Here is a 27,682-nt window from a genome sequence, read left to right on the forward strand (position 1 = left end):
CCATATTGGGCTCCACGCTGGGCATGGAACTTACTTAAAAAACAAGAATAAAAAAAGTTCAAAAAAAAAAAAAAAGCTCACTGTTTGTGAACCCAGAAAGCCAGCTCTTATCAGACACTGAATTTGCAGGTGCCTTGATTTGGGCCTTTGGAACTGTGAGAAATAAATTTCTGTGCTTTGTGAACCACCCAGTCTGTTAGTTTGTCAATTGCAATCTACAGGCACTAAGGCACTCTCCTGCTAAATTGTTTTTCCCTAGTTACAAAGCTTTGTTACTTTGATTGCTCACAGTGAAGTAAGAGGGGTATCATTAAGAAGACCTATGGTTAAAATGAGGTTAGACATTATCCTCAGACCATCATCACTATGATTTTGTTTCTCAAGGACATTTCCCAGTAGGCACAGCCATTTGGGAGCAAACATTTCTTATATTCACTTTCTTCATGCTCTTCCTATTTAAAAAGTTTAAATTAAAAATAATAAAAATAGTCACCTGTAATCTCATCTCTCAAGATTGCTTTTTTTTATTTTTTGCCTGTTAGCACCTGCATGTATATTCATTCATATAATACATAACGTTCTACCATTTTTGCTCAATATTATGTCGCGAGGCAAATATTTCAATAAAGTACGTCCCAGAAGCAGATGAGTAATGTGTTTTGTAAGGTTAGCATAACCCTGATACTAAAACCTAACGAACATTACATAAAAAGAAAGTTACAGACTAGTATGTCTTATCAATGTAGGAGAAACATATTTTTTTAAAAAATTAGTAAATTGCACCCAGTAATATATGATAAAGGGCATAGCATCATAAACAAGTGGGGCTTGTCGGACGAATGTGATATTGTTAAGACTTGAAAATCCATCAACATAATATGCCATATTGGCAGAATAAATTAGAAAAGCCATATGAGTGTCTCAGTAAGTGTGGAAAAAGCATTTGACTAAATTCAACATCCATTCATGAAAAAAAAAAACTTAGAAAACTAGGAATAGAAGGGAACGTTTTCAGTACACGTAAATATGTGTAAAGTGATTGTCCATTTGCAGTGTTCTTGATTTAGGTTGATACACCATGAGTTCTAAATCTATAAGCCTGTCTTCTTTGATTAGTCTTAGCCTTTTTTGCCCACGTTAAGCATACCGTCTGTCACTGAGTGCTATTAGTTTTATTTTGTTCCGTATCATTCAAGTCTGGTTGCTCTTTTCCATTCCTGTTAGTGTTTTCATCGCGGTCCTCGTAATGTTCTAGCTAGATAATTTATTGCATGTTCTTTGGTTCCTGGGTTGGTCAAAGTATTTCTCCATGTCAGTATGTCTCCCAACCTCTGATGCCCCCCTTTGTCCCACTGCCCCTGATTTTGGACACATGAGGCATAGGGTTGAATAGATCACATTCTTCAGTTCAAGGCTGTCATCCCTGCTTCATGTGAGGTCCATCTCTCCCTCCATTTGATATTCATCTGTTCATTTATTCCCATTTATCCCCATTCCGTGCTGCTCTTCTTTCCCGTAAACAGCCATTTTAAATGTGTTTAATGCATTATTTTTATATGTATATGCTCAACTAAATGTTACATGTACATGTACTTTTAATGTACATAAATAGAATTGTTACAGAACTCATTCTGTTTACTTATTCCTCTCAGAACTGTTCTTAAACGTTACCCGTGACACTAAATGAACATCTAGTCTGCTGCTGTTAAAACTTTCATTGTGTGTTTCCACCACATTTTACTTACCCAGTTCCTCAGTGATGGACACCAGGGCTTTCTCCAACTTTGCAACACCACAAGCAATGAATTGTTTCACAGTTTGTTAGGATCAGGAGTGCAGGCACAGCTGGCGTGGTGCCTCTTGACTCATATACCTCTTGAGGTTGTAGTTGAGCTTATTGGTGGGGCTGTGGTCTCGTCAGAAGCCTCAGCTAGGGAGGGAGAGACGTGCTTTCTTGATTTCTCATTTGCTGTTGGCAGGATTCTGTTCCTCTAGGGAAACTGGACTGAGGGCCTCAGATCTTCACTGGCTGTTGACTGGAGGCCTCCCTTAGTTCTTTGCCAGGTAGACGTCTGCATATGTCAGCTCACAACAGGATGGTTAGCTTCTCCCACAGAAAGGGAAAAAAAAAGAGCAAGAGAGGGTACCCAGCACAAGCTGTAGTTGCTTTGTAAGATAATCGCCCCTTGAAAGTGGTTAAAAGTGAGTTATTAGATTCAGCCTATACTCAAGGGGAGGCAGTACATAAGAGCTATATGAATAGCAGGAAGCAGGGATTATTGGGGGTTGTCTTAGAGTTTGCCTAGCACAGTCCTCAGCCAGTTGCTGTGAATTTTTCTTTGGCATATATACATATTTGGGTCATGGGTTGCTCTCTAAAGATGACTTCTCTGGTTAATATTTTTATCAGCAGTACAAGAGGGTTTATATATCATCATATGCCTGCTGGTACTTTGCTTTCTACAGCATAAAGGGATAGCACACTGTCTTAAACTGTTTATATATTTCGTTCTTATTTCTTAGTGGAGTTCTCGCCTTTTTCTTGGCCATTTGCAGGAGTTGCTGGCAATATTCTAGATATTAGTTTCTTGTTGTTCTTCTCTGTATCATCTGCCTGTTACCTTTGTCCAGGGTTTCATTTGTTGAGCAGTAATCCTGAATTTTGATGTGATTAAATGTATTTTTTGGCTTTGTGGCTTGTGCTCTTAGGCTTTTATTTAAGAAGTCCTTTTTTTGTCCTTCTGTTAGAAACTTAGCGTACATTTTCTTGTGTTAACTTTAGCTTTACCATTCACCTCCAGGTCTTTAAGCTGTCTGTAGTAGGCCTTTGATAGGGATCCATCATTGTTTTCTTTGTGAAATGAGCCAGTCTTCTGTACAATCTCCTCTGTCCTCATTGATTTGTGGATCCATCTTTACTGTATATTGTTTATGTCTACACTGCAGGTGTGAGCCATACATTTGGTTTGTAGGTGGATTTCTTTCGTTTGTCTGTTTCTTCATGTGTGCAAACACCATGCTGTTTTTATTGTTACAGCTGCATAGCATGGCTTGATACCTGGTAGTGAAAGGCCCTCTCATCACTCTTCATTTTCAAGGTTGACTTGGCCATGTTTACTCTTCCACAAAAAGTTTATTTCATTTATTTTATTTTTTATATATAATTTATTGTCAAATTGGTTTCCATACAACACCCAGTGCTCATCCCAACAAGTGCCCTCCTCATGACCATCACCCACTTTCCCCTTTCCCCTGCCCCCCACATCAACCCTCAGTTTGTTCTCAGTATTTAAGAGTCTCTTATGGTTTGCCTCCTTCCCTCTCTGTAACTTCCCCCCCCCCCTTCTCCCCCCTGGTCTTCTGTTAAGTTTCTCAGGATCCACCTAAGAGTGAAAACATATGGTATCTGTCTTTCTCTGCCTGACTTATTTCACTTAGCATCACACTCTCCACTTCCATCCACGTTGCTACAAAAGGCCATATTTCATTCTTTCTTATTGCCAACTAGTATTCCATTGTATATATAAACCACAATTTCTTTATCCATTCGTCAGTTGATGGACATTTAGGCTCTTTCCATAATGTGGCTATTGTTGAAAGGGCTGCCATAAACATTGGGGTACAAGTGCCCCTATGCATCAGCTCTCCTGTATCCCTTGGGTAAATTCCTAGGAGCGCTATTGCTGGGTCACAGCATAGATCTATTTTTAATTTTTTGAGGTACCTCCACACTTTTTCAGAGTGGCTGCACCAGTTTGCATTTCCACCAACAGTGCAAGAGGGTTTCCGTTTCTCCACATCCTCTCCAGCATCTATAGTCTCCTGATTTGTTCATTTTAGCCACTCTGACCTGCGTAAGGTGATATTTCAGTGTGGTTTTGATTTGCATTCCCTAATGAGGAATGACGTTGAGCATCTTTTCATGTGCCTGTTGCCATGTGCCATCTGGGTGTCTTCTTTAGGAAAGTGTTTATTCATGTCTTCTGCCCATTTCTTCACTGGATTATTTGTTTTTCGGGTGTAGAGTTTGGTGAGTTCTTTATAGATTTTGGATACTAGCTCTTTGTCCGATATGGCATTTGCAAATATCTTTTCCCATTCCATTGGTTGCCTTTTAGTTTTGTTGATTGATTACTTTGCAGTTCAGAACGTTTTTATCTTGATGAGGTCCCAATAGTTCATTTTTGATTTTAATTCCTTTGCCTTTGGAGATGTGTCAAGTAAGAAATTACTGCGGCTGAGGTCAGAGAGGTTTTTTCCTGCTTTCTCCTGTAGGGTTTTGATGGTTTCCTATCTCACGTTCAGGTCCTTCACCCATTTTGAGTTTATTTTTGTCAATGGTGTAAGAAAGTGGTCTAGTTTCATTCTTCTGCATGTTGCTGTCCAGTTCTCCCAGCACCATTTTTTAAAGAGATTGTCTTTTTTCCATTGGATATTCTTTCCTGTTTTGTCAAAGATTAGTTGGCCATACATTTGTGGGTCCAATTCTGGAGTCTCTATTCTATTCCATTGGTCTGTGTGTCTGTTTTTGTGCCAATACCATGCTGTCTTGATGATTACAGCTTTGTAGTAGAGGCTAACGTCTGGGATTGTGATGCCTCCAGCTTTGGTTTTCTTCTTCAATATTACTTTGGCTATTTGGGGTCTTTTGTGGTTCCATACAAATTTTAGGATTGTTTGTTCTAGCTTCGAGAAGAATGCTAGTGCAATTTTGATTGGGATTGCATTGAATGTGTAGATTGCTTTGGGTAGTATTGACATTTTAACAATATTCATTCTTCCAATCCATGAGCATGGAATGTTTTTCCATTTCTTTGTATCTTCTTCAATTTCCTTCATAAGCTTCCTATAGTTTTCAGCATACAGATCTTTTACATCTTTGGTTAGGTTTATTCCTAGGTATTTTATGATTCTTGGTGCAATTGTGAATGGGATCAGTTTATTTGTCTTTCTGTTGCTTCATTCTTAGTGTATAAGAATGCAACTGATTTCTGTATGTTAATTTTGTATCCTGCGACTTTGCTGAATTCACGTATCAGTTCTGGCTGACTTTTGGTGGAGTCTGTTGGGTTTTCCATGTAGAGTATCATGTCATCTACAAAAAGTGAAAGCTTGACTTCATCTTTGCCCATTTCGATGCCTTTGATTTCCTTTTGTTGTCTGATTGCTGATGCTAGACCTTCCAACAGTATGTTAAACAACAGCAGTGAGAGTGGACATCCCTGTCATGTTCCTGATCTCAGGGGGAAAGCTCTGTTTTTCCCCACTGAGGATGATATTAGCTGTGGGCTTTTCATAAATGGCTTTTATGATGTTTAAGTATGTTCCTTCTATCCTGACTCTCTCGAGGGTCTTTATTAAGAAAGGATGCTGTATTTTGTCAAATGCTTTTACTGCATCGACTGACAGGATCATATGGTTCTTGTCTTTTCTTTTATTAATGTGATGTATCACATTGATTGATTTGCAAATATTGAGCCAGCTCTGTAGCCCAGGAATGAATCCCACTTGATCATGGTGAACAATTCTTTTTATATGCTGTTGAATTCGATTTGCTAGTATCTTGTTGAGAATTTCTGCATCCATATTCATCAGTGATGTTGGCCTGTAGTTCTCTTTTTTTTTTGCTGGGTCTCTGTCTGGTTTGGGAATCAAAGTAATGCTGGCTTCATAGAATGAGTCTGGAAGTTTTTCCTCCCCTTTCTATTTTTTGGAACAGCTTGAGAAGGATAGGTATTATCTCTGCTTTAAATGTCTGGTAGAATTCCCCAGGGAAGCAATCTGGTCCTGGATTCTTATTTTTTGGGAGATTTTTGATAACTGATTCAATTTCTTCGCTGGTTATGGGTCTGTTCAAGTTTTCTATTCCTTCCCGTTTGAGTTTTGGAAGTATGTGGGTGTTTAGGAATTTTTCCATTTCTTCCATGTTGTCCAGTTTGTTGGCATATAATTTTTCATAGTATTCCCTGATAATTGCTTGTATTTCTGAGGGATGGGTTGTAATAATTCCATTTTCATTTGTGATGTTATCTGTTTGGGTCCTCTCCCTTTTCTTTTTGAGAACCCTTGCTGGAGGTTTATCAATTTTGTTTATTTTTTCAAAAAACCAACTCTTGGTTTCATTGATCTGCTCTACTGTTTTTTTAGATTCTATATTGTTTATTTCTGCTCTGATCTGTATTATTTCTCTTCTTCTGCTGGGTTTGGGGTGTCTTTGCTGTTCTGCTTCTATTTCCTGTAGGTGTGCTGTTAGATTTTGTATTTGGGATGTTTCTTCTTTCTTGAGATAGGCCTGGATTGCAATGTATTTTCCTCTCAGGACTGCCCTCGCTGTATCTCATAGCGTTTGGACTGTTGTATTTTCATTTTCATTTGTTTCCATATATTTTTTTAATTTCTTCTCTATTTGCCTGGTTCACTTGCCATTCATTCTTTAGTAGGCTGTTCTTTAACCTCCATGCTTTTGGAGGTTTTCTGGGCTTTTTTTCCTGTGGTTGATTTCATGTTTCATAGCATTGTGATCTGAAAGTGTGCATGGTATGATCTCAATTCTTTTATACTTATTAAGGGCTGTTTTGTGACCCAGTATGTGGTCTATTTTGGAGAATGTTCCATGTTCACTCGAGAAGAAAGAATATTCTGTTGCTTTGGGATGCAGAATTCTAAATATATCTTTCAAGTTCATCTAGTCCAATGTATCATTCAGGGCCCTTGTTTCTTTATTGATTCTCTGTCTAGATGATCTATCCATTGCTATAAGAGGAGTATTAAAGCCTGCTGCAATTACCACATCTTATCAATAAGTTTGCTTATGTTTGTGATTAATTGTTTTATATATTTGGGGGCTTCCGAATTTGGTGCATAGACATTTATAATTGTTAGCTCTTCCTGATGGATAGACCCTGTAATTATTATATAATGCTCTTCTTCATCTCTTGTTACAACCTTTAATTTAAAGTCTAGTTTGTCTGATATAAGTACAGCTACTCCAGCTTTCTTTTGACTTCCAGTAGCATGATAGATAGTTCTCCATCCCCTCACTTTCAAGCTGAAGGTGTCCTCAGGTCCGAAATGAGTCTCTTGTAGACAGCAAATAGATGGGTCTTGTTTTTTTTTTTTATCCATTCTGATACCCTGCATCTTTTGGTTGGAGCATTTAGTCCATTTACATTCAGTGTTATTGAAAGATACAGGTTTAGAGTCATTGTGATGTCTGTAGGTTTCATGCTTGTAGTGGTGTCTCTGGTACTTTGTGGCCCTTGCAACATTTCACTCACAGAATCCCCCTTAGGATCTCTTGTAGGGCTGTTTAGTGGTGATGAATTCCTTCCATTTTGTTTGTTTGGGAAGACCTTTATGTCCCCTTCTATTCTGAATGACAGACTTGCTGCATACAGGATTCTCGGCTGCATATTTTTTTCTGTTCATCACATTGAAGCTTTCCTGCCATTCCTGTCTGGCCTGCCAAGTTTCAGTAGATAGGTCTGCTACTACCCTTATGTATCTACCTTTGTATGTTAAGTCCTGTTTATCCCTAGCTGCTTTCAGAATTCTCTCTTTATCCTTGTATTTTGCCAGTTTCATTATGATATGTCGTGCAGAAGATCGATTCAAGTTATGTCTGAAGGGAGTTCTCTGTGCCTCTTTGGATTTCTTTTTTTTTTGTCTTGAATTCATTTATTTAGAGATAGAACACAGCCATTCAAAATGATGGAACACAATATCAACACCCAGAGTAAAGTTGGGGAATTAAGTTGAATTGTTATATATTTCATTTACATTAATAAATACCTTAAAAGAAGCAAATGTAGATTTTAAGATTCATTAAGACACTAATGATGTGTACAAGTAACTAAGTTTCTAAGTTAACTGTCATACTGCTTGATTTTTCAGGTTGAAAGATTATCATAAACTACATATTTTAATTAGATGGCAGCAAATACAAAAGCATTTTAAATATCTTCTGAGCTGTAAAATGTACTGTAAGCAGTTTATATTCTATAGCATTCTGTCATTCTGGCCTCAGTTTATGGGTAGAAGGCAAGCTGGACACCAGCAAATATAAATTATCCACCACTAATGAGGTATAAAATCTATTATGCATGTATTTGAATAGAAGTTATTTTTAAATGCCAAAAAATGCCAGCTATTTTTGGGAAACCTGGGATTTCCCAGCTTGGCCACAGATTAGAAATCTGAGCTTCAGTTTCTTCTTACTTATAAAATAAAGGTTTGGATGAGATTTTATCTAAGTGTCTCCTCAAGCCTAGTATATTGCAGTTTCTTCCTGTCCTATCAAAAGTTTACCACTTTCGATTTTAAAAATGGACGTTCACAGTCATTTTCAACAACTGCCTTCTAACCCATGATTAACATTTTCAAAAGCTTTGTCTAAATCCTTCAGAGTTCTAACATCTCCAATGAACCTATACTTCTGCATATGTTCATAATAACCAAAACGAAGTTCACTATGTTTGTATGAAAGGCTATCCCTACACAGGGAAGATTACAGCCTATTTGGGTATTCAATTTAGTAACCCACCACTACCAATCTTTCTCTGAAGGCTCCTGTGTCTCAATCTCCATCATAATCTACAGGGAAAACCTGAAAAGATTATTCAGACAACTGGCATTTAAGTGACTTGCTTACACAATTTTACAATAGCCACGTTCTTTGCAGTCTCTTGTAGGGCAAGGCATCAAACATTTCAAAAGGCAGCCATACATTTCCTTTTATACTTTCTAAAACAGCTTAGATAGCAGAATTTAAAAATCAAACTGTCAAGCAGTTTTATTTTTACTCTTAACTTCACAGGCATAGAACTAAGGATAAACCTAACAATGTCCACTTTTCCTAACTCACCAACAGATTCCTAAATCTCTCCCTTTGTGATTCATTCTAACACATATATCAATGCACATGGCAAGAATATAATGAATAAAATGACAAGCGATAAAATCTAATTCATGCCAGAACACTGGAGAAGTTACATGGGAAGCACACACATACACAACTTTACAAAAGTTGGGAATACTGTTAATCTCAAACAAGCAATGATCCAAGTGGGACTTTCATGCCATAAGTCCTGTTCAGTCAAAATCACGATTTGTAAGAACAAGTGGTGCCACTAGTGTCCAAACATACAACACAATGCCGATCCAACTAGAAGAGATTTTCACCCAGACTGCTGTCCACTGACTTTTCATCTCACGAGAAGGCTCATACCTGTACCAGTTGGTAAGGGTCATCATGACAGAGTGAAGCCAAGAAAAGCATGAAGTGAAAGAAGGAATAACTGTAAGTAACACCATCCCTTTCATTATCTACAGCTCGGTGAACATCATCTCCATCCTCCAGTGATCCATCACTTCTGGCTCCACCATCTTCTATTAATGTTGATTCATCACTTGTTAGAGTCAATTTATTAACCTGACTATTGTTCGAAGTGCGGATGCTTGAATAAAATACACACAATAAAAAGAGGATTAGTCCTATAATTCCTTGAGCATGCCACCACTGGACAGACTGCCCTTCCTTTGGAATAGTGCTTGTTGTATTGTACCCAATTGTGCTCCGTAGACTTGGGTTGCAGTTTGTTTCTGGTTCATTGGTCATAGCAGACCATGTCAAATACATTGTGTAGACTGTAATTACTGAAGACTGTAACAAACCAGATCTTGGTTGTGATTCTTGGATTTTGGGCAGTATAGACATTACAGAAGCACCAAGGCAGAGGAGCATGTTGACACTGATGAATACTTTATTTTCTGAACAACTGGCTGGATGAGTATAGTAAACAAAGAATAGGACGATAGCAACTAAAGACAGCAGATAATTCAGAGCTGTAGCTGATAACAATGCTGCATACCAACATCTTGAGTTCCCTTCTTCCATTTTTTCAACCCATGATTCATTCCACGAATGGGCAAAATCAATAAGTAAGACTAGCTGTATGAGGATGAAGCAAAAAGCACCTGCCATGCCTACATAAAACCACACAGTTGTAAAAGTTCCTTCTGGAATGAAGAAAGCCCCAATAATAATTGCAATTGCTGCGGCAAATGTAAAGAACCAAAATCCATTATGCACTGCAGCTCTAGGATCACTGCTGCTCTTCACTTTGATCATTAGCAGAGAGAGGAGAAGATAGAACATAGCCAAACCAAAGCACAGACGGTACACAGCTTTATAGCCAACCAGAATATTACAAGGAACAATGCCTTTCTCATTTTCACAAAATCCAGGAATCTTGTTCAGTTGTTCTTCCATTCCTGGTATCAACATTACACAAGCTACACACACTCCAACAAGCAAGAAAAGTGCATAGATCAATCTAGTTACAGTAGAGTTGTTTCCACTAGGACAGCATCGACACAGCAAACAAGGGGCACTGCCACATAAACACGGTATCCAGCTCGCCATGGAGCACAGTCCCAAGACGTTCCCCATCTCCGCAACGTCGCAGGAGCAGAAGAGCGCCTCTTTGGATTTCAATGTCAGGCTTGTCTTTCATTCAGTTGAAGGAATAAGAACAAATAGGATTGCATTTTACGTGGTTAATATTTATGACAGTTAAAGAAATGTCAGGAAAGAGAACTTTTCTGTAGTACTTTAAAAGTAAGATTTCTGATTAGAACTGAGATTTATCCATTATATAATGATGTAAATTGCATGGACCTCTTGTGTTGTTTTGTATACTTTGCTTTTTTTTTTTTTTTTAATTGTTTTTTTCAACGTTTATTTATTTTTGGGACAGAGAGAGACAGAGCATGAACGGGCGAGGGGCAGAGAGAGAGGGAGACACAGAATCGGAAACAGGCTCCAGGCTCTGAGCCATCAGCCCAGAGCCCGACGCGGGGCTCGAACTCACGGACCGCGAGATCGTGACCTGGCTGAAGTCGGACGCTTAACCGACTGCGCCACCCAGGCGCCCCTACTTTGCTTTTAAAAGAGATTTCTGTCAGCAATAACCCCTTAAAATATCTGGTAGAATTTAAGCGTGCCCAATTCTAGAATCAGGTCATATTTAATTTGTTTAATGAGCCTCACTTAAGTAGATGTTAAGTGGGTTTTGTTTTTGTTTTGTGTTTGGTTTTGGTTTTTTTTTTTGGATTTCCATGCATATTTTAGTTCTGTCAGAATATTTTGATATTCTTTCGGAGCTGTTACTCTTTTTGTTGTGTTGTTGAGATCTCCACTTTCCTGATCTGTTCCTGTTCCCCGTGATCATCATGTTTAAACTTGTGCAGTAACTGAAGATTACTTAATGCGTTTATTCTTTTTTGTACTTCCTCCTCAGCCAAAACCTTGTTTCCTTTTTCTTTGACCTAAGACTTATTTCTAAAGAGAGTTAATGATCTTGGGAGGACAGGAGTAGTCCTTCATAATAGAAATATGCTTAATAAAACAGGAATAATTTGTTCACTGTCCATATTTTGCTGAACATACAGAGGTGGCCTTATGGAAGCAGACACTAGAGATGGAGGGATGTAAGGTATACATTGTTTTGATTGTTAAGTGATTATCAACACGAAAAGGCATTGTTTTCTTCCCTGCACTGTGACTTACTCTTAAATTTGACAATCTGAATATTGGGTTTCTGCATTATAACCAAACAGGGATGAACCTAAGGTTTTAGGGTTTATCTTCAAAGCAGAATGTTGCTGCTAACTGTTTCCATTCTACAGTAATAGACTTGTCATTCAGCAGGAGATTGGAACTGGAAAACAGGAAAGTAATGGGATGCCTGACCCGAGTACAAAAGCTAATGGTTGGGAAAAGCTTTCCTATTTTTGCCTGACTTAATTTTTAAGTAAAACACATTAGTGTTTCTTTGTAACCTAGAAACGTATTGAATATTTAGATTGAGTTTTTAAATGTATAGTTTATTTAGAAAAGAGCAGTCCTAATCTTCCAAAGTGATCATTATTCTGTTTGCTTCCTGTTTCTGCAGAGATATTACATATGAAATCTCAGTAGAAGCTGTATCGACAATGGTGGTTTTCCTTTCTTGCCAACTCTTCCACAAGGAGGTTTTGCGACAGAGCATCAGTCACAAGTATTTGATGCGAGGTCGATGGTATGTTTCTATTTTACATTTTTCTACCTTCTTTTTTTTTTTTTTTTTAATTGTACAAATCTCTGTCTCGGGTCTTGTCCTCTAACCTTAACGTTGTCCCAGATGTCCCGCCGAACGTTTCCTCCGGTCATTGTGTCCACACTCCAAACCCCACGCATAAGTAACCCACTTCTGCTTTCCTGTTTATTTATTTTTATTTATTTATTTTTTTAATTTTTTTTTCAATGTTTATTTATTTTTGGGACAGAGAGAGACAGAGCATGAACGGGGGAGGGGCAGAGAGAGAGGGAGACACAGAATCCGAAACAGGCTCCAGGCTCCGAGCCATCAGCCCAGAGCCTGACGTGGGGCTCGAACTCACGGACCGCGAGATCGTGACCTGGCTGAAGTCGGACACTTAACCGACTGCGCCACCCAGGCGCCCCTGCTTTCCTGTTTAAACTGCCCGTCCTCCCCGCCCCTTTCGTCCCCCAGCTTCTTACCTTCTCAAGTGGTTTCTTTGTAGAAGTGAAATGTTGAAGTCCTCCTCCTTCTTCCTTCTGCATCATTTCTCTATGTGTAAGCACCCATCAGTCATGTCTGTCCGCTGAAGTTGTTTTCAAGTCTCCCCTTCTCACTAGTCCCGTTGAAACGACCATCATCTCTGCCCTGTCACCCTGTGTCTGGAGTACTCCAGCAGCCTCTTAGCTGACAGTTCCTACTTTCACGTGGTCACAGATACTTATTGTGTGGCAACCATGTGCCAGACATGTGTTAGGATGGTGGGCTCTGCTCTTGAGCAGAACCTTACAGTCCTCTAATGGGGGGCTGGGAGTAGATACAAAATACACACACACACACACACACACACACACGCATCTTCTATTGACACAGTCTTCACAGAACTTGAGATTGTAAAACAGATACAAACCAAGTAGCTTTGGAAGTTCTCAGAGAGTGGGAGCTCTGTCTTTGTCATCTTGTCCTTGCTGCCTTGGTTGTCTGTGTGTCACCTCATTCCTTGAGTATCCTGTGGCACAGCCATAGAATCCCTTAGGGCTCTTTGGAACATATTTGAAAACCGGTGATAATAGAGAAGGAGCCTGGGCTTTGGCTCAGGATTGTATTACAGAGTTTTCTCTAGATGGCAGGAATTGATTTATCACCTTAATTTGTGGACACATATCCCTTTTCACCTGCGTTCTCTTCCTTCTCCTCTCATTCCATTACTTTAAAGCAAAGAGTGTTAACATCTAAACCACTTGTATGCATATGTGTCTTGTGTGTGCATGCATAAATTGAATGATTTCATACTTAAAATGTGTAGTCTTTTGTATTAATGTTTTCTTAATTCTTGTGTTTCCCTACTGATTCTATGGTACTATCTCCCTTCAAGCACCAGGTACCATACAATACCCTGAATTAATAATATCTCACCTGTTATACGGATTACCAGTAAGGTAACTGAAGCTCAAGAATTGAAGTGATTTGACCAACAACTGTGGCATAGAAACAGGAAAGCCAGAATTCAGCCTCAAGTCTGATCTCAAAGCCCACGATCTTCACCATTATGTGACAGTGCTAGGTTCCTTCCAAGTGTTAATCCCTTTAATATTAATAGATTCTGTAGATTGTTACACAAAGTCAGGCGACTTCACGGGTTTGATTTTCTTCTTTTTTTCTTTTTGTGTAGTCTTCCATACACCAGCAAACTTGTGAAAACCCTATTGTATAACTTTATCAGACAAGAGAAGCCGCCCCCTCCAGGAGCACACGTTCTCCCACAGCAATCCGATGGGGGCGGACTGCTGTATGGACTCGCATCTGGAGTAGCAAGTAAGTCTGATCAGGTTTTGTCAGTTCTCTGGCGTAGATAGAGTTTGTCTAATCGGCATAAGAAACTGCATTTGCTTGGCTGCCACTACTGATGGTTACGTTGGCCCTGTGCAGCTGGCTGAATGCGAAATACCGGAAGTAACTGAACATATTTTGTCCATTTAGTGCAGCGATTAATGCGGTGAAATATATGCAAATAACGAATAGATTGTTTACCTGTAAAACACCACTTTCCAAGAATAATGTTTATAAATATGCATATTGCGTGCACTTTAGCGGCACAGTATTATACAGTTAAGGTCTTGGAAACCTTTTACTGCTGTGCTGTATGAGGAGACACTGCTGTTTTAGAGGCTTTATTGGTCAGGACCTTACGTGACTAATTAGGTATAGTTTTCTTGTTAGACTCTGTGTTTTATTCATTCAGTGACAAATGAGCACATTTTGAAGAATTTTGTATTGAATTCTGGAGTGGCACAAACACGGGTTTTATCAGATTGGAAGCAGATTTCATTAACTGAGGGAAACCTTTCCCTCCCAGACAGTGAAGCCTCATTTCCGGTTCACGGTGTCGGGTGTGAAGACCCTGGGAGTGGCAGCAGGAGCTCTGGTCCTTTCTCTAGTTGGCGAGGCGGGCCCGTGTCGTGTGAAGTCACGGAACCCGACCTTCTGCTTTATTCTGAAGGAGAATCAGAAACCAGGCTGGCAGTGCGGCAGCTGTAGGGTCTGCAGGCGCCTCTTACTAAAGCAGCCGCGTAGGCCGTCCTTGCGTAGTGCAGGGCTCGGCTGTTTGAAGGAACTCTACGTCGAGCCCAGTCCCACGGCCGAATCCTGGCTGCAGCATGCCCTCCACACCGCGAGGGATAGCAGTTTGATGTGGAAGTATAGTCCCGCTTGGTAATGTGCTAGGTAATGAGTCTTGGGAACGTCTTTGGGTTGAAAGACCTCTGTTGGGCCCCTGGCTGGCTCAGTCAGTTGAGCATCCGACTTCAGCTCAGGTCATGATCTCGAGGGTCACAAGTTCAAGCCCTGGAGCCTGCTTCTGATTCTGTGTCTCCTTCTCTCTCCACCCCTCCCCTGCTCATACTCTGTCTCTCTCTCTCTCTCAAAAAGAAATAAAACATTAAAAACATTTTTTTTTTAAAGACCTCTGTTGACTTTTGGAATTGACCTCCAGGCCAGGCTTTCCAGATTTGCCTTCCTTTGATTTCTTTTAACACTGTGGTTTGAATTACGTTTGTGCTCCCTCCTAGCTCTGTCCTTCGTGCTGAGCAGGCTCCCTAGCATGCCAGACCCGCCGAAATTCGTTCTCTGCTTTGCTCCTACCTGCTGCCCTCGTGTCTGATGGGGAGGCAGTCATGGCTTCCGAACGCAGCATAGCACTGGCTTCTCGTGCTTTCCTTTTTCGATCATTAAACTGGTATGAGGTTATAAAAGCTGAGTATTTTCCAGTACTTCGGTATGGTTGCAGATTTGGGGCGGGGGGGAAATAGTAGAAGTTCACTAACTGCTTTCTTCGAAACAATGCCAATTCTTTGCACTTTTCTGGTTTTTGTTTGTTTTTTAAGGGCAAACATAGATTTGTGTGTAATGTTTAGTTTTTCTTGGAGTTATGTGTCATCAGAAGAATGTCCAGTATGGGAATGTGGTGTCATCAGTACCAGGTGCCAAAAACCTTTTAAACTTTAGAGCTATTTCTACCTAGTTAGCGGTGTATCAGAAGGAAGTCCCTTAATTTCCCTAGCTTCCGGGTTTTTTTGTCTCTTGAAGGAGAAGGCCGGAATAAATGATCTCTGAGCTTATTTCCTTATAACTTGCAATGGTTCTATGGCCTTTCTTCTCACCAGTAAAAAATTTAACATTCAGAGTCAGGGGGAGAGGTGGCAGTGAAAAAAATTTAATATTCAGTTAAGGGCATTAAAATGGACTTAAGATTTTTAGTGTGCTGTAGTCACAAGACATTTTACGTACCTTCTTACGTCTTCATGAGATTAGTCATATAAAGGTATAAATCATGATGGAGTGATTATTCATTATTTCACAGTAGGTGACTCAAAGGATTACAAAAAAAACAGCAAAAGGATGTTCTCTTCCTAAAAAGTACAGCTATTTATTGTGAACAAAAAGGATAAGAAAGGAAAAATAGTCACGTAATTTTGAATTAAGCCACATTCTGTGAAAGTCAGTCAGGTTTACAAGAACATTTGACTTCAGTTGTATGACCACTTTTGAAGATCTTTTGGTGGGTAGTTAAGGAATTTTCTTACTTTTTTTTTTTTTTAAAGTTTATTTATTTATTTTGAGAGAGGGACCCAGAGAGAGAAAGTAGGGGAGGGGTTGAGAGAGAGGGGGAGAGAGAGAATGCTAAGCAGGCTCTGCACCAGCAGTGCAGAGCCTGATGCAGGGCCCGAACTCCCAAACTGTGAAATCATGATCTGAGCTGAAGGTGGGGTGTTTAACCGACTGAGCCACCCAGGTACCCTGGGAATCTTCTTACTTTAGCATCGGCTTAAGAAAAATATGACTTGGAAGCTCCTCCCTGAAAAAAAAAATACTCCAAAGCCAAATATAAACTCTTTTGGGTGACATTTATCTTCACTGGGATTGAGTTTTTCCTGATTATAGAAAGCCATTTCCTGTCGCAGCAGTGTACGTATGGTAGGTTTGACTTGATTAGTTTCCTTTGAAACTGAGCACCTGATTTTGGAAAACTTTATAGCTTTGGATAGTGAAGTTTTGTTGGCACTAGCAGGGAAGAGGAGCTTGCTCGTGCTAGGTGAGCGGTGAACCACACATCTGGACCCTCACAGGAGTTAGGCAAGGCCTTCTCTGGTTTATCCTCACTTTTTCAGATTTATTTTTAGTTATTCTACTGCTGTATTTGTTTCTCAGACTCTAGCCATAACTCTGTTACTCTTTACATGCCTTACGCTTTCTCCCTTTCATGTCCTTTCTTGGATTATCTCTTCCACCTACGATCCTGTTTCCTCCTCTCTGACTTTTTTCTGCCCATCCATCCGTTAAGCGCTGTCTCAGGTACCACTTCCTCCACGAAGATTTCCTGTTCTCTCCTAGCCAGGGGTGATCTTTTCCTGTGGCGGACTTAGCACTCTGCTTTGTGTTACGATTACTGTGTATAGACATCACCTCCGCACCTGGGCTCTACATGCAATACAATGAGAACTAACATGTATATAACACTTGAGAGGTCGTAGAGCAACTTCTTGTGTATTTCACTTTATTCTTGTAGCAACCTTGTCAAACACATGATTTCACCTTTTTAATGTGATTGATGAAGAGATGTTCCTGGTTATTATCTAAGATCACATAGGAGGTGATGTTGGTTTGCACTTGAGCTCAGTTTCTTTGACTCCTGACCTTTGCTTTCTGGTCCTTTCTGATCACCACTTGAGTCCTGAGTACGTCAGCTGGTGCTTGACTTATGCGAGCATGTTCACTGCAGTCTCCAGCAGAGCGCCTTACGTTTGTGGATTGTCAATAGATTCTTCTTTGTAATTTAAGACCAACAGCTAATACCTTGTCTACATTCAAGATAGATGTGAATTCAGTTTATAATAACACGTCTGTCGTTTATTGAATGCCTTCTGTTTTGCAGTCACTTTATTATTATCTTCTCCAATTTTTATTTAAATTCTAGTTACTTAACACACGGCAATATTGGCTTCAGGAGTAGAATTCAGTGATTCATCACTTACATACAACACCCAGTGCTCATCACAACAAATGCCCTCCTAAGTACCCATCACTCATCTAGCCCATCCCCCACCCACCTCCCACCATCAATCCTCAGTTTGTTCTCTATCTTTAAGACTCTCTAATGGTTTGTTTCCCTCTCTTTTATCTTTTTATCCCATATGTTCATCTGTTTTGTTTCTTAAATAAGACATATGAGTGCAATCATATGGTATTTGTCCTTCCCTGATTGACTTATTTCACTCAGCATAATACACTCTAGCTCTGTCCACGTCATAGCATGTGGCAAGCTTTCATTCTTTTTGAAGGTTGAATAATATTTCTGTGTGTGTGTGTGTGTGTGTGTGTGTGTGTGTGTGTGTATTTATCCATTCATTTCCAGTCACTTTAGTAGCTAACTTACATACAGTTACAGTAGCTGACTCACCTCCCCTTTTTTTGTAACATTTTATTGTGGAAAACTTCAAAGATGGATAAAAGTAGGGAGATTGGTAGAATGAATCCCCACCTATCCATAACCCATCTTTAAGAATTATCAGTATTTTGCTATTTTTTCCTCATCTGCTTCTTGTTCTTTTTAAAAAGCTTTATTTGGAAATAAGTTCATACATGTATAAAAGTTCAAAAACTAAAGGTATTACAAAAAATGATATAGTATACAGATTGATTTATTATTAACATTTTATCCTATTAGTTTTGTATCTCTATTCTCTCCCTCCTCCTCTCCCATTCTACACACACACACACACACACACACACACATACACAGTGGTTTTTTTTTTTTTTTTTTAACCGTTTGAGGGTAAGTTACATGCATTGTGACCCTTTATCTCTAAATATTTGAATGTGTATTTCCTGAAAGGGGATATCTCTTACACAACCTCAGTACACTTACCAACTTCAGTAAATTCAGTATTCAGCCACCCTTAAAAACAAATGTTTATTTCTTTGTCAGTAAAACTTAAGAAATGGAGATTTCCTCTGTATTCTGAAATCTACTTTATTAATACAGTATCATTTGGGTTGCACCTAAATTGAATTTTTACAGTTAGGTGTTCTTGTCACTATACTGCTAACAACTTATCTATCTCAGACTAACTGCTCCATGATGCAGCCCCCACACCTTTCTCCTTTCTGTTTATTATTGGTCCTGCAGTATGCAGTGAGTGTTTGGATGATGTTTGAATAGAAGGTAATACATAACTGGAGGAATTATTATTATCTTTTAATGACCACTAGTAAGTTTTTTCCATAGTTAATGAGAGCAGTGAAAGTTACTTGTATGGATTTTGTTCTTTTTTAAAAAAGTTGTTTTCACACGTGTCAAGTGTGGTTTCTGTCTTTCCCTGGAAGTGGTTAGGATCAGTCGTACATTAATAAAATACTTTACCTGGCAACAACTGTGATACATGCCAACAAGCCTCTTCATAATTTTGCAGTACAAGAAATCATGGTTTCCTTCCTCTTTATAGCTTTTTAGCTTAGATGTTTCTCTAAAATGCTGACAAAATGAAAGAAGAACCAACTGATACATCACTTTACCGTTTCCAAAAGAATGCTAGAATTTTAATTAATGTATCCTTTAATGAATCGTAGAATTCCAAGATTAGGAGAAGCGAGGCTAAAGGTCAGCAGGTGACTTCTCAACATTAGCAGTCCATCTGGCATAATTAAAAAAAGTGCATGCACATGCGCTTACACCCTTTAATTTCTAAGTCATTACACATGTGCTTGGGCCCTGTCATAGACATTTTCAAGAAGCATTCTAATATAGCTGGTCCATTTCAGCACCACTCACTTGGTCTGGGTCCCTTTCCCGTGCTTGGATCTATTTTGCCGTGGGCCCATCATTACACAGTTGAGCTGGTACTATTACCTACTGAGGAATATATTGTTGTCAGGCAGCTCTGATGGTTTTAACTGACCTTCTGCTCTTGTGTTATCTTGGTTTCTCTTCTTGTTGTTCTCTTCATTGTTTTCTGTTGCTGATGAGGTTCATTGTATCAGTTTATCCTGAAGTGTGACCATTGGTACAGTACTCCAGCACGAAATAGATTGGAGTCTAAACTCCCTGATTCTGGACATTGCATTTTTTTTTTTTTTATTAATCTAGACTAAGTGCTCATTAACTCTTTTGGCAGGTACTATTCAGTTACTAATGAGTTTTTGTTAGTTTGATCATCTCAGTCTTTTCTGTACCTGCAACTTTATGTCCTGTCTTTCCCCTCCAGGTTTTATACATGCAGTGTTCAGTGTGTCTCAAATATAGTTTTCTTAGGTATGGTATGATCCACAATTTTAACTAACGGTAATATTTGTGCTTATTTTCAGCCCTAGATTATCCTTAAACAGATATTTTGGGGCTTCCTCCTTTATTCATGATTCTGTCCTTGGCACCATATTGAAAGCAGATTTACTCATTCTATGATGTTTCTTTATTTTTGAGAGGCAGAGAGAGACAGAGCACGAGTGGGGAGGGGCAGAGAGAGAGGGAGACCCAGAATCCGAAGCAGGCTCCGGGCTCTGAGCAGTCAGCACAGAGCCCAATGCAGGGCTCGAACTCGTTTACTACAAGATCATGACCTGAGCCTAAGTGGGAAGCTTAACCGACTGAGCCACCCAGGCGCCCCCAGATTTACTCATTCTAATTCCTTTGTGGAAAGCAGAGTGTTTCTGTAGGTGGCACATGTTAAATAACAAAGAAAATTAATGTATTGAGGGCTCTTGTGACTTTCTACATAGACTCAGTTTCATTTCCTGGAATCCCAGCGAGGATTAGCTGGGGCAGAGGTGGGGGACAAGAGCCTGGTTTTCCCAGACAGCAGACCTCAGAGTTGATGAGGATCCCCACAGTTTCTCTTGAGTTTTAGGACTTACCCACAAGGCTCTTCATGAAGCTAGAGCACGTAGTCCCTTAGTGGCAAGAGGTGCTGGCCAGGCCTCTTGTGAGTTCACACCAGCGCCTTCCCCTCGCCTCATAGCTCCACTCTAGATTATACCACAGGGAGCTCTCAGCTGACTTTTCTCTCATTCCCGGAAGTCCTTGTGGATAAGGGTAGATTGCCAGAGCTTGATATTGAGAATCAGATGATTTGGAATGGAGTCCCAGGTCAGCGTGATCTTAGACAAGTTCTTTACCTCTTTGAATCTCATTATCCTACCACATAAGCCTGATCAACAAACAAGACTTTTTGTACCAGGTTATTGTGAAGAATAAATGAGGTATTGTATGTAAAATAACTTCTGAAACTAGACAACATCTCTCCTCATCGAATAACTTTTTTTTAACCTGCATTGAAGCTCCTCTGCTTTTTGTTGAAGTCAAAATAATTTAAAAGAAGATACATTTAATTAGATGATGTGAGTGATCAGAAAATCTCTGATAAACTTATGGGAGTTTAAAATTTCAGAGAATATTTTGTCTTTTTGGTCTGTTCGTCAGACTTCAAAATTTATGTAAAAAATGTTTTGAAACACCAGCCGTGTTTTTGCTCTTTCTCCAACTGGCTTTCCATTTTATGTGGTGCAAAATTTGGCCAATGACAGGCAGAAAGGAAAATCTGATTGTTAAATAGATATTGCCCACAAGAGATTTCTCCTTGCTTCCTAAATGAACTTGCCTTGACAACAGTTGCTATGGTACCGCTTCTTATTCACTAATTTATCTGAAAAAAATACAGTCTCTTTTCGATAGTTTGTGAAACTAGCCAAAGACTTTAGTACAAAAAGACTTGATGCTGACAAACCCGTATTATGATAAATACTTCAGATGTTCAGCTCATCAAAGGTATCAGTAGTATTGGTAGCCTTAGTTACAGTTAGTAAGGCAGTTGATACGTAGTTCTTACTTTACGCTGTAAGCATATCACCCTCCCCTGTTAAAGATGTTCTGCAGAGCCAGTGATCGAAGACACTTAACCTCTCCGATTGTGATGCGACGGAGCAGGGTATATGGTGATGACACATAGCTCACACAGCTATAATAAAATACTGTAGCCTGGATGGTTGAACAACAAACACTTGCTTCTTTCAGTACCAGAGGCTGGGAGGTCTAAGATCCAGGTGCTAGCAGATTTAATTCTTGGTGAGGGCCCTCTCCCTGGCCATCTCCCTGGCGAGCTCTATTTTCACATGGTGGAGAGAGAAAGCTCTGGTGTGTCTTCCTCTTCTTGTAAGGGCGTTAATCCCGAGGTAGGGTTTCCACCTTCGTGACCTCCTCTACACCTGATCACCCCCAAAGGCCTCCCCTTTTGTTACCATCGCATTGGGGGTTAGGGCTTCAATATATGAATTTGGGTGGGGGGACGCATTCAGTCCATAATAGGTATTAAGTGCTGAGATTCTGTTTGGGAGGCCGCTGGCCTCTTGTTTGTTGACAGCTAAGGCATCTCTAAGTGCCGGTCATTCTTTGTTTTAAACCACAGCCCTGCTTGTGGTGGGGCCAGAGCAGGCCAGTCGCAGCCTCTCCCGACCTCACAAATGTGTTTTTTGTTTTTTTAAAAAGGACATTCCAGAAGGTGTAAGGAGTCCCTCCAGAAATAATTCTGTGATTGAAACAGATTGTTTTCTTTTCTGATTGTGGAGGCCACCATTTACATCGTCCTTCGGAGGGATGGGCTCTAGATTTTGATAATCGGAATTGTGTAAGGGATGCAAGTGTGAGATTGGCTGTTGGTGTCAGGCAGACCTGGAACTCAATGCCAGTCCTGCTCTCTACCGACTAGGTGTTCGCTGTTAACCTCTCAGTAGTGACTCAGATCAGTCAGGGTAAAATGAGGATAGTGCCTCCCTGTGTAGGACTGCCGAGGTGATCAAATGAGCAAAAGCGTAGGAAAGAGCCAGGCACCTAGCAGGTACACAAAAGTGGTCACTATTAGTAATGATATTACATAGTAATATTTAAAAGATAACTTTTGTTTAAAAATTTTTTTTGAAAAAGGCCAGTGACCATATAGTGATTTACAAGTTTACTCAGATTTCTAATGTAACTAAATTATGAAAATATCTGCTCTTTGGTATACACGTTAAAAAAAATTTTTTTAAATGTTAATTTATTTTTGAGAGAGAAAGAGATAGAGTGGGAGCAGGGGAAGGACAGAGAGAAAGGGAGATGCAGAAAGTGAAGCAGGCTCCAGGCTCTGAGCTGTCAGCACAGAGCCCGACGCGGGGCTCGAACTCCTGAACCGTGAGCTCATGACCTGAGCCGAAGTCAGCTGCTTAACCAATTGAGCCACCCAGGTGCCCCCAGTATACACATTTATAATAGAGATTTCAGATAGTCACTGGAAGAATTACTAATTACGCTGAATATTTAATATTGGGAGAAAGAAAAACATAACAGTTATTTTTCTTTTGGTTCTATCCTTAACTTCTTTGACCTTGTCTTTTCTTATATTTTTAAGCTTTTTACTTGCCTCTGATGCCTAAAAAAAGAGTTGAAGCAAGGAAGGGCTGACCTTGAACTTTCTTGTGTTTTCTCTTTATAAGACAAAGCTGTAATGTGATTATAACCGAGTATTTAATGTTTTTTAAAGAGCCAACCCTAATTAATTGTGTTCTCCCACACTGCGCTTTCCGTCAAAGTACTGAGGTTTTACACAATAACTTCTGATATATGGCTTTTCCATTTGAATGAGCCATCAAAAATGTTTTTTTTTCCTTTGCTTGCGGTGGTGGGTGTCCCAGCCAAATTGCAAGGCCAAAGTTGTGATTGTTTGTTTAGGCGGATGCTGTCGTAGAGAAATTAATAAAGTAGAATTTGAAGATTAAAACTCCTATCTCTCCCGGTTACTTTTATTGAGAAAGTTATTGAATCCATTACGACAGGTATGCTATGCAGTGGTTGTAATTTATTTTATGTGATGGTTATTTTTCTCTTCAGTTTTGGCTTTTTCTGAGCTGACTCATTGCGAGAAAGAAAAAGTACCGTAAGAGAAAAAGTATGTGGCCCTCAGAAACAGCCATGGTTGTGAAAACATTTCCAATGAAAGCGCTTTGAACTTTCAAGAAAAGGAAGTGCTTTGTAAATAAACAATAATTACATTCTCAGTTCATTTTTACTTGGAATGATTTGGTAGATTTTATATACCAGGTGAAAGAATGGCTTTTTTTTTTTTTTTCACCCTCCTTTATTTTCAGGACTGAAACTACTTTTGTGGCTTATAAAGTAGAGTTAATTTCATTTTGCTGGTTCCTTGTGGTGGCTCCTTGCAGGGATACGTGGAGTATATAGGTCAGTATCCGCAATCCAAATGCCTGTGTGCAGTTGTAGGGTGGGAACAGGAGCGATTTCACTTTTAATTGCTCTCTGCAAAAAAGTATTTCCGGTTTTAGACTTTCTAAAAGGTGTTTCCTAAATGATATTCATTGGAAGTAGTATGGTGTCAAACTACAGTTTTGGCTTCTCTCGTATTATCCTTGTAATTTGCTGACCACCGTGCCTGAAATGGCCGTGAAGGTCAGTGTGCCAGCCCTCTGTGCTCGTTTCCTTCTTAATAGTTGTGAAGGGAAGATCGGGGCCTCTTTTCTGTCACAGAGAGTTGGGAAGCAAATTCATTCGTATTCACCAGGAAGGTTATAGAATAAAGCAGTCAGTTTCTTTTTTTTTTTTTTTTCCCCACTGTTCGAAGCTTATTTGATATTTTAGTTGCTTGGTGTGACACTTAAGATAGTTGGTTGCATCGTTTGTAGGTAGATCTTTCTTTTTACATCATATGGCAACGTTCACTATGTTCTGACTTACACAGTACACAAAATAAGATCCTTTAGAGCAGTTACGCACAATACATGCAATGCTGAATTTAAACATTGGATCCCAGGATGTGATTGGCTGGAGAAAACAAAAGTTGCACGAGGCATGTTGGATGAAGGATCCAGAAGTAAGTCATACAACACACAGTAAATACACATCTGGTTTGACTAGCGAACTGCAGCATATTCATTATGGGCGGTGGTGTCTCTGAGGCAGTGGAACTGTTTCACGTTAACTGACTTAGGAAGACGCAAGATGAGTACCATCCAGCATCAGGATGTAGCCGCAAGGCTTTGTGAACCATTCCTATTTGTAACTTAGGAAACTGACGTTTTTCCTAGGCCATTTTTAACGTTATTACTTGAATAACAGAACACGATATACACAACCTCCAACTAAAAATCCCGTTGTAGTCTAGACGGTGATGTGGTACAACATTAGAAGACTCTAAAACTGCAGCTCTTTTTGGATCCCCCAGAGTGTATCTGCACTCTTCTTCAAACGGGCCACTTCCTCAGGAGTCAGGGTCACCTTCACAGCGTCTGAGATTCCATTCTGTCCCAAGATGCAAGGAACACTAAGGAAGACATCATCTTTTATTCCATAGAGACCCTTAATCATGGTGGAAATCGGATGCACCCGCCTAAGATTCTTCATTATACTTTCTGCCAAATCTGCCCCAGACAGTCCAGTGGCCCAGGAAGTGTAGCCTTTCAGTTTGATCACCTCATAGGCACTGTCAGCCACCTGTTTGTGAACCTCTTTCCACTGTTCCTTATCTGCATCAGTGCCTGAGTCAGGGTGCAGATTCTTCAGGGAGACACCAGCAACATTTACTCCACTCCATACAGGCACACTGGAGTCTCCATGCTCTCCAAGGACCCACCCATGGCAGCTTACCAGGTGAACTCCCAGCCTTTCCCCCATTAGGTAACGGGACCGGTGAATCCAGATTGCAACCACTTCCAATAACACGGTTTTTGGGAAAGCCGCTTATCTTCCAAGCCTCATAGGTCAAGACATCCACTGGATTGGAAACAACAAGCAACTTGCAGTTTGGGCTGTATTTTACAATATTAGGAATGATGAACTTAAAGCTGGTCACATTGCGCTGGACCGAATTAAGACGGCTCTCTCCCTCCTGCTGACGTGCCCCAGCTGTGATAATAACCAGCTTGGAGTTTGCAGTCACATTATAGTCTTTGCCAGAGAGTTTTTGGTGTTCTGAGGAATAGGCTGCCGTGCTAGAGATCCATCATCTCTCCCTTCAGTTTGTCTTCCATGACGTCAACAAGAGCAAGTTCACCTGCCAAGTCCTTCATTAAGATACTGACGGCACAAGCCATGCCAACAGCACCAACCCCAACAACTGTAATTTTATTCCGGGGGGTATGGTCTTCCTTAAGAAGATTCTGAATCAGTTGATCCTTGAGAGTTGCCATATCTAATTCTCTCTATAACCTTAGACTTAGAAGCAGAAGGAATCGGGAGTGCACCTTGGGCAGGCGGGCGTCGGCAGCATGTGGTGTTGGGTCCGGACTTGGTGGCAGCCGCTCCCGTACCAAAGCAGTCAGTTTCAAATGAGATCCTAGGAGTAAGTTTCCAAGGCTTGCTAGAAGTGATTTGATCTGCTTCTAAGACTTCTGTGACAGAATTTATAGTACTGTGAAATTTTAAAATATTAAAGAGCTAAAAAAAATAAGAATATTAAAGCTAGGGAATTTCCATTTTTTGGGAAGGCAAGTCTTATTTGAAATATGAAGCAATTAAAATGGATTTGCTTTAAAACTGTTAAATTCTATCACAGTCAAGTGAGTGTAACTTTTATGAAGCAGCTGTTTTAACTTATGTTGATTTCAACATGGCTATTGGAGTAAATTCAAAGGCGACTTGCTGACAGAATTTGTGAATGGTAGTAAAAACGGTCTTAAAGGATAGTTGGTATAGTTTGGGACCACCTTTTACATGAGTAAATAATATTCCAAAATTTAGTGTTTTGAGTTATTCAAGACTCCCATTTAAAATGTATCTGGAGCTTTGCTTTGAAATACATTAACAAAATAAGCTACACTGGTGGGTGAAGGTAGGGATGCATAGATGGGTAGGGATGTTATCACAAATGTAGCAAAATGTTCATGTAACATGGAGGTGGTGGGTATATGGGTATTCACTATATAATTCTTTCAATTTTCCTGTATGTTTGACAGATTTCATAATAAAATGTTGGGGGATGCCTGGGTGGCTCAGTCGGTTAAGCGTCCAAGTTTGGCTCAGGTCATGATCTCACAGTTTGTGAGTCCGAGCCCCGTGTCGGGGGCTCTGTGCTGACAGCTCGGAGCCTGGAGCCTGCTTCAGCTTCTGTGTCTCGCTCTCTCTCTCTCCGCCCCTCCCTCGCTCACACTCTGTCTCTCTCTCAAAAATAAACAAACATTAAAAAAATTTTTTTTAAATGTTGTAAAAAGAACAGAATCACTGTGAGGATGAGTTAGTGTTGTAAATTTCAGCTTGTGCATTAACAAGCTGTATCTTTGCTCCTGAGCCTTTTAGAATTGTTAGGTAAGATTCTGAAGAATGTGGAAGTAGACCAGACCTGGGTTTAAACCCTTTCCCGTAAGTAATCTAATTATCTCTATAACCTGTGAAAGTTTTGTATCTCTCTAAGCCTTTCCCTGTCTATAAAAATGGAACGATGATTCCTTGCGGAATTATGGTAAGTATCTTTCGTTTTTCTGCTTTTGTGAGCCAGACCCTGGTCCTCAAAGGCTTATTGAATCCAGTTGGATGAATAGTGGAGAGAGAAAGGGAGGTATAATTCATCGGTGCTTGGGAGTCTCCAGATTCACTTCCACAAGGCCATAGAGGTCCCATACTTGACAGAGGCCAGGCGAAAGAAAGGGAGGGAGAGAAGCAACTAGAAACCTTCCCCAGCGGGATGGTGAGTTGGAAGCTTTTGGCATCAGATCTGAGCTAGAAACTGGGCCCTGCCTTCTGCTAGTTGTGTCACTTTGATTAAGTTACTTAAACTTCATCGAACCCTAATTCCCTCAGTTTAAAAATAGAAGCTAGAATATCATTTACCCTGTGGGCTTCTGTTACATTTAAATAACATATATATGACAAGTAGTGAGTAAGTGTTTAGAACATGATAGGTGCTAAAAGCAAATGCCATTTACCCTTTATCGTCCTCATCTTTCCCCCCTCCCATCTGTGTCACTTTCTCCACTTTTCCAAACACCGTTTATTTTTGTCTTTCGTGTTTCGTGTTCCCTCAGCCTTTCTGCTGACAAAATTAAGGCTATTGCCTCCCCTTTTCTAGATGATT

The 27,682-nt window shown here is 40.0% G+C and overlaps 2 protein-coding genes, 1 non-coding gene and 1 pseudogene across 7 annotated transcripts in view; 1 reads left to right on the forward strand and 3 right to left on the reverse strand.

Moving 5' to 3' along the window:
• Nucleotides 1-27,682, forward strand: part of DYM (dymeclin) — a 360,650-nt gene that overhangs the window by 105,337 nt on the left and 227,631 nt on the right. For all 5 annotated transcript variants that reach the window (XM_040478872.1, XM_040478871.1, XM_040478874.1 and 2 more), the window contains 2 exons: nt 11,955-12,080; nt 13,753-13,895. In XM_040478872.1, the coding sequence (XP_040334806.1) occupies nt 11,955-12,080; nt 13,753-13,895 (269 nt within the window). The remainder of the gene's footprint in view (nt 1-11,954; nt 12,081-13,752; nt 13,896-27,682) is intronic.
• LOC121033246 (small nucleolar RNA SNORD69) lies at nt 1,370-1,435 on the reverse strand. The gene has a single exon (XR_005791778.1). It is a non-coding gene; the product is annotated as a small nucleolar RNA SNORD69 (small nucleolar RNA).
• LOC121032945 (serine incorporator 1-like) lies at nt 7,655-10,476 on the reverse strand. The gene is given in 2 exon segments (XM_040478876.1): nt 7,655-9,256; nt 9,258-10,476. Coding segments are annotated over 2 exon segments (1,359 nt in total). The 5' UTR covers nt 10,451-10,476; the 3' UTR covers nt 7,655-9,090.
• Nucleotides 24,805-25,880, reverse strand: LOC121032946 (L-lactate dehydrogenase A chain-like; annotated as a pseudogene).

Source organism: Herpailurus yagouaroundi, unplaced genomic scaffold (assembly GCF_014898765.1).
Source record: "Herpailurus yagouaroundi ecotype Mexico unplaced genomic scaffold, PumYag 142, whole genome shotgun sequence".
Taxonomy (NCBI): Eukaryota; Metazoa; Chordata; class Mammalia; order Carnivora; family Felidae; genus Herpailurus; species Herpailurus yagouaroundi.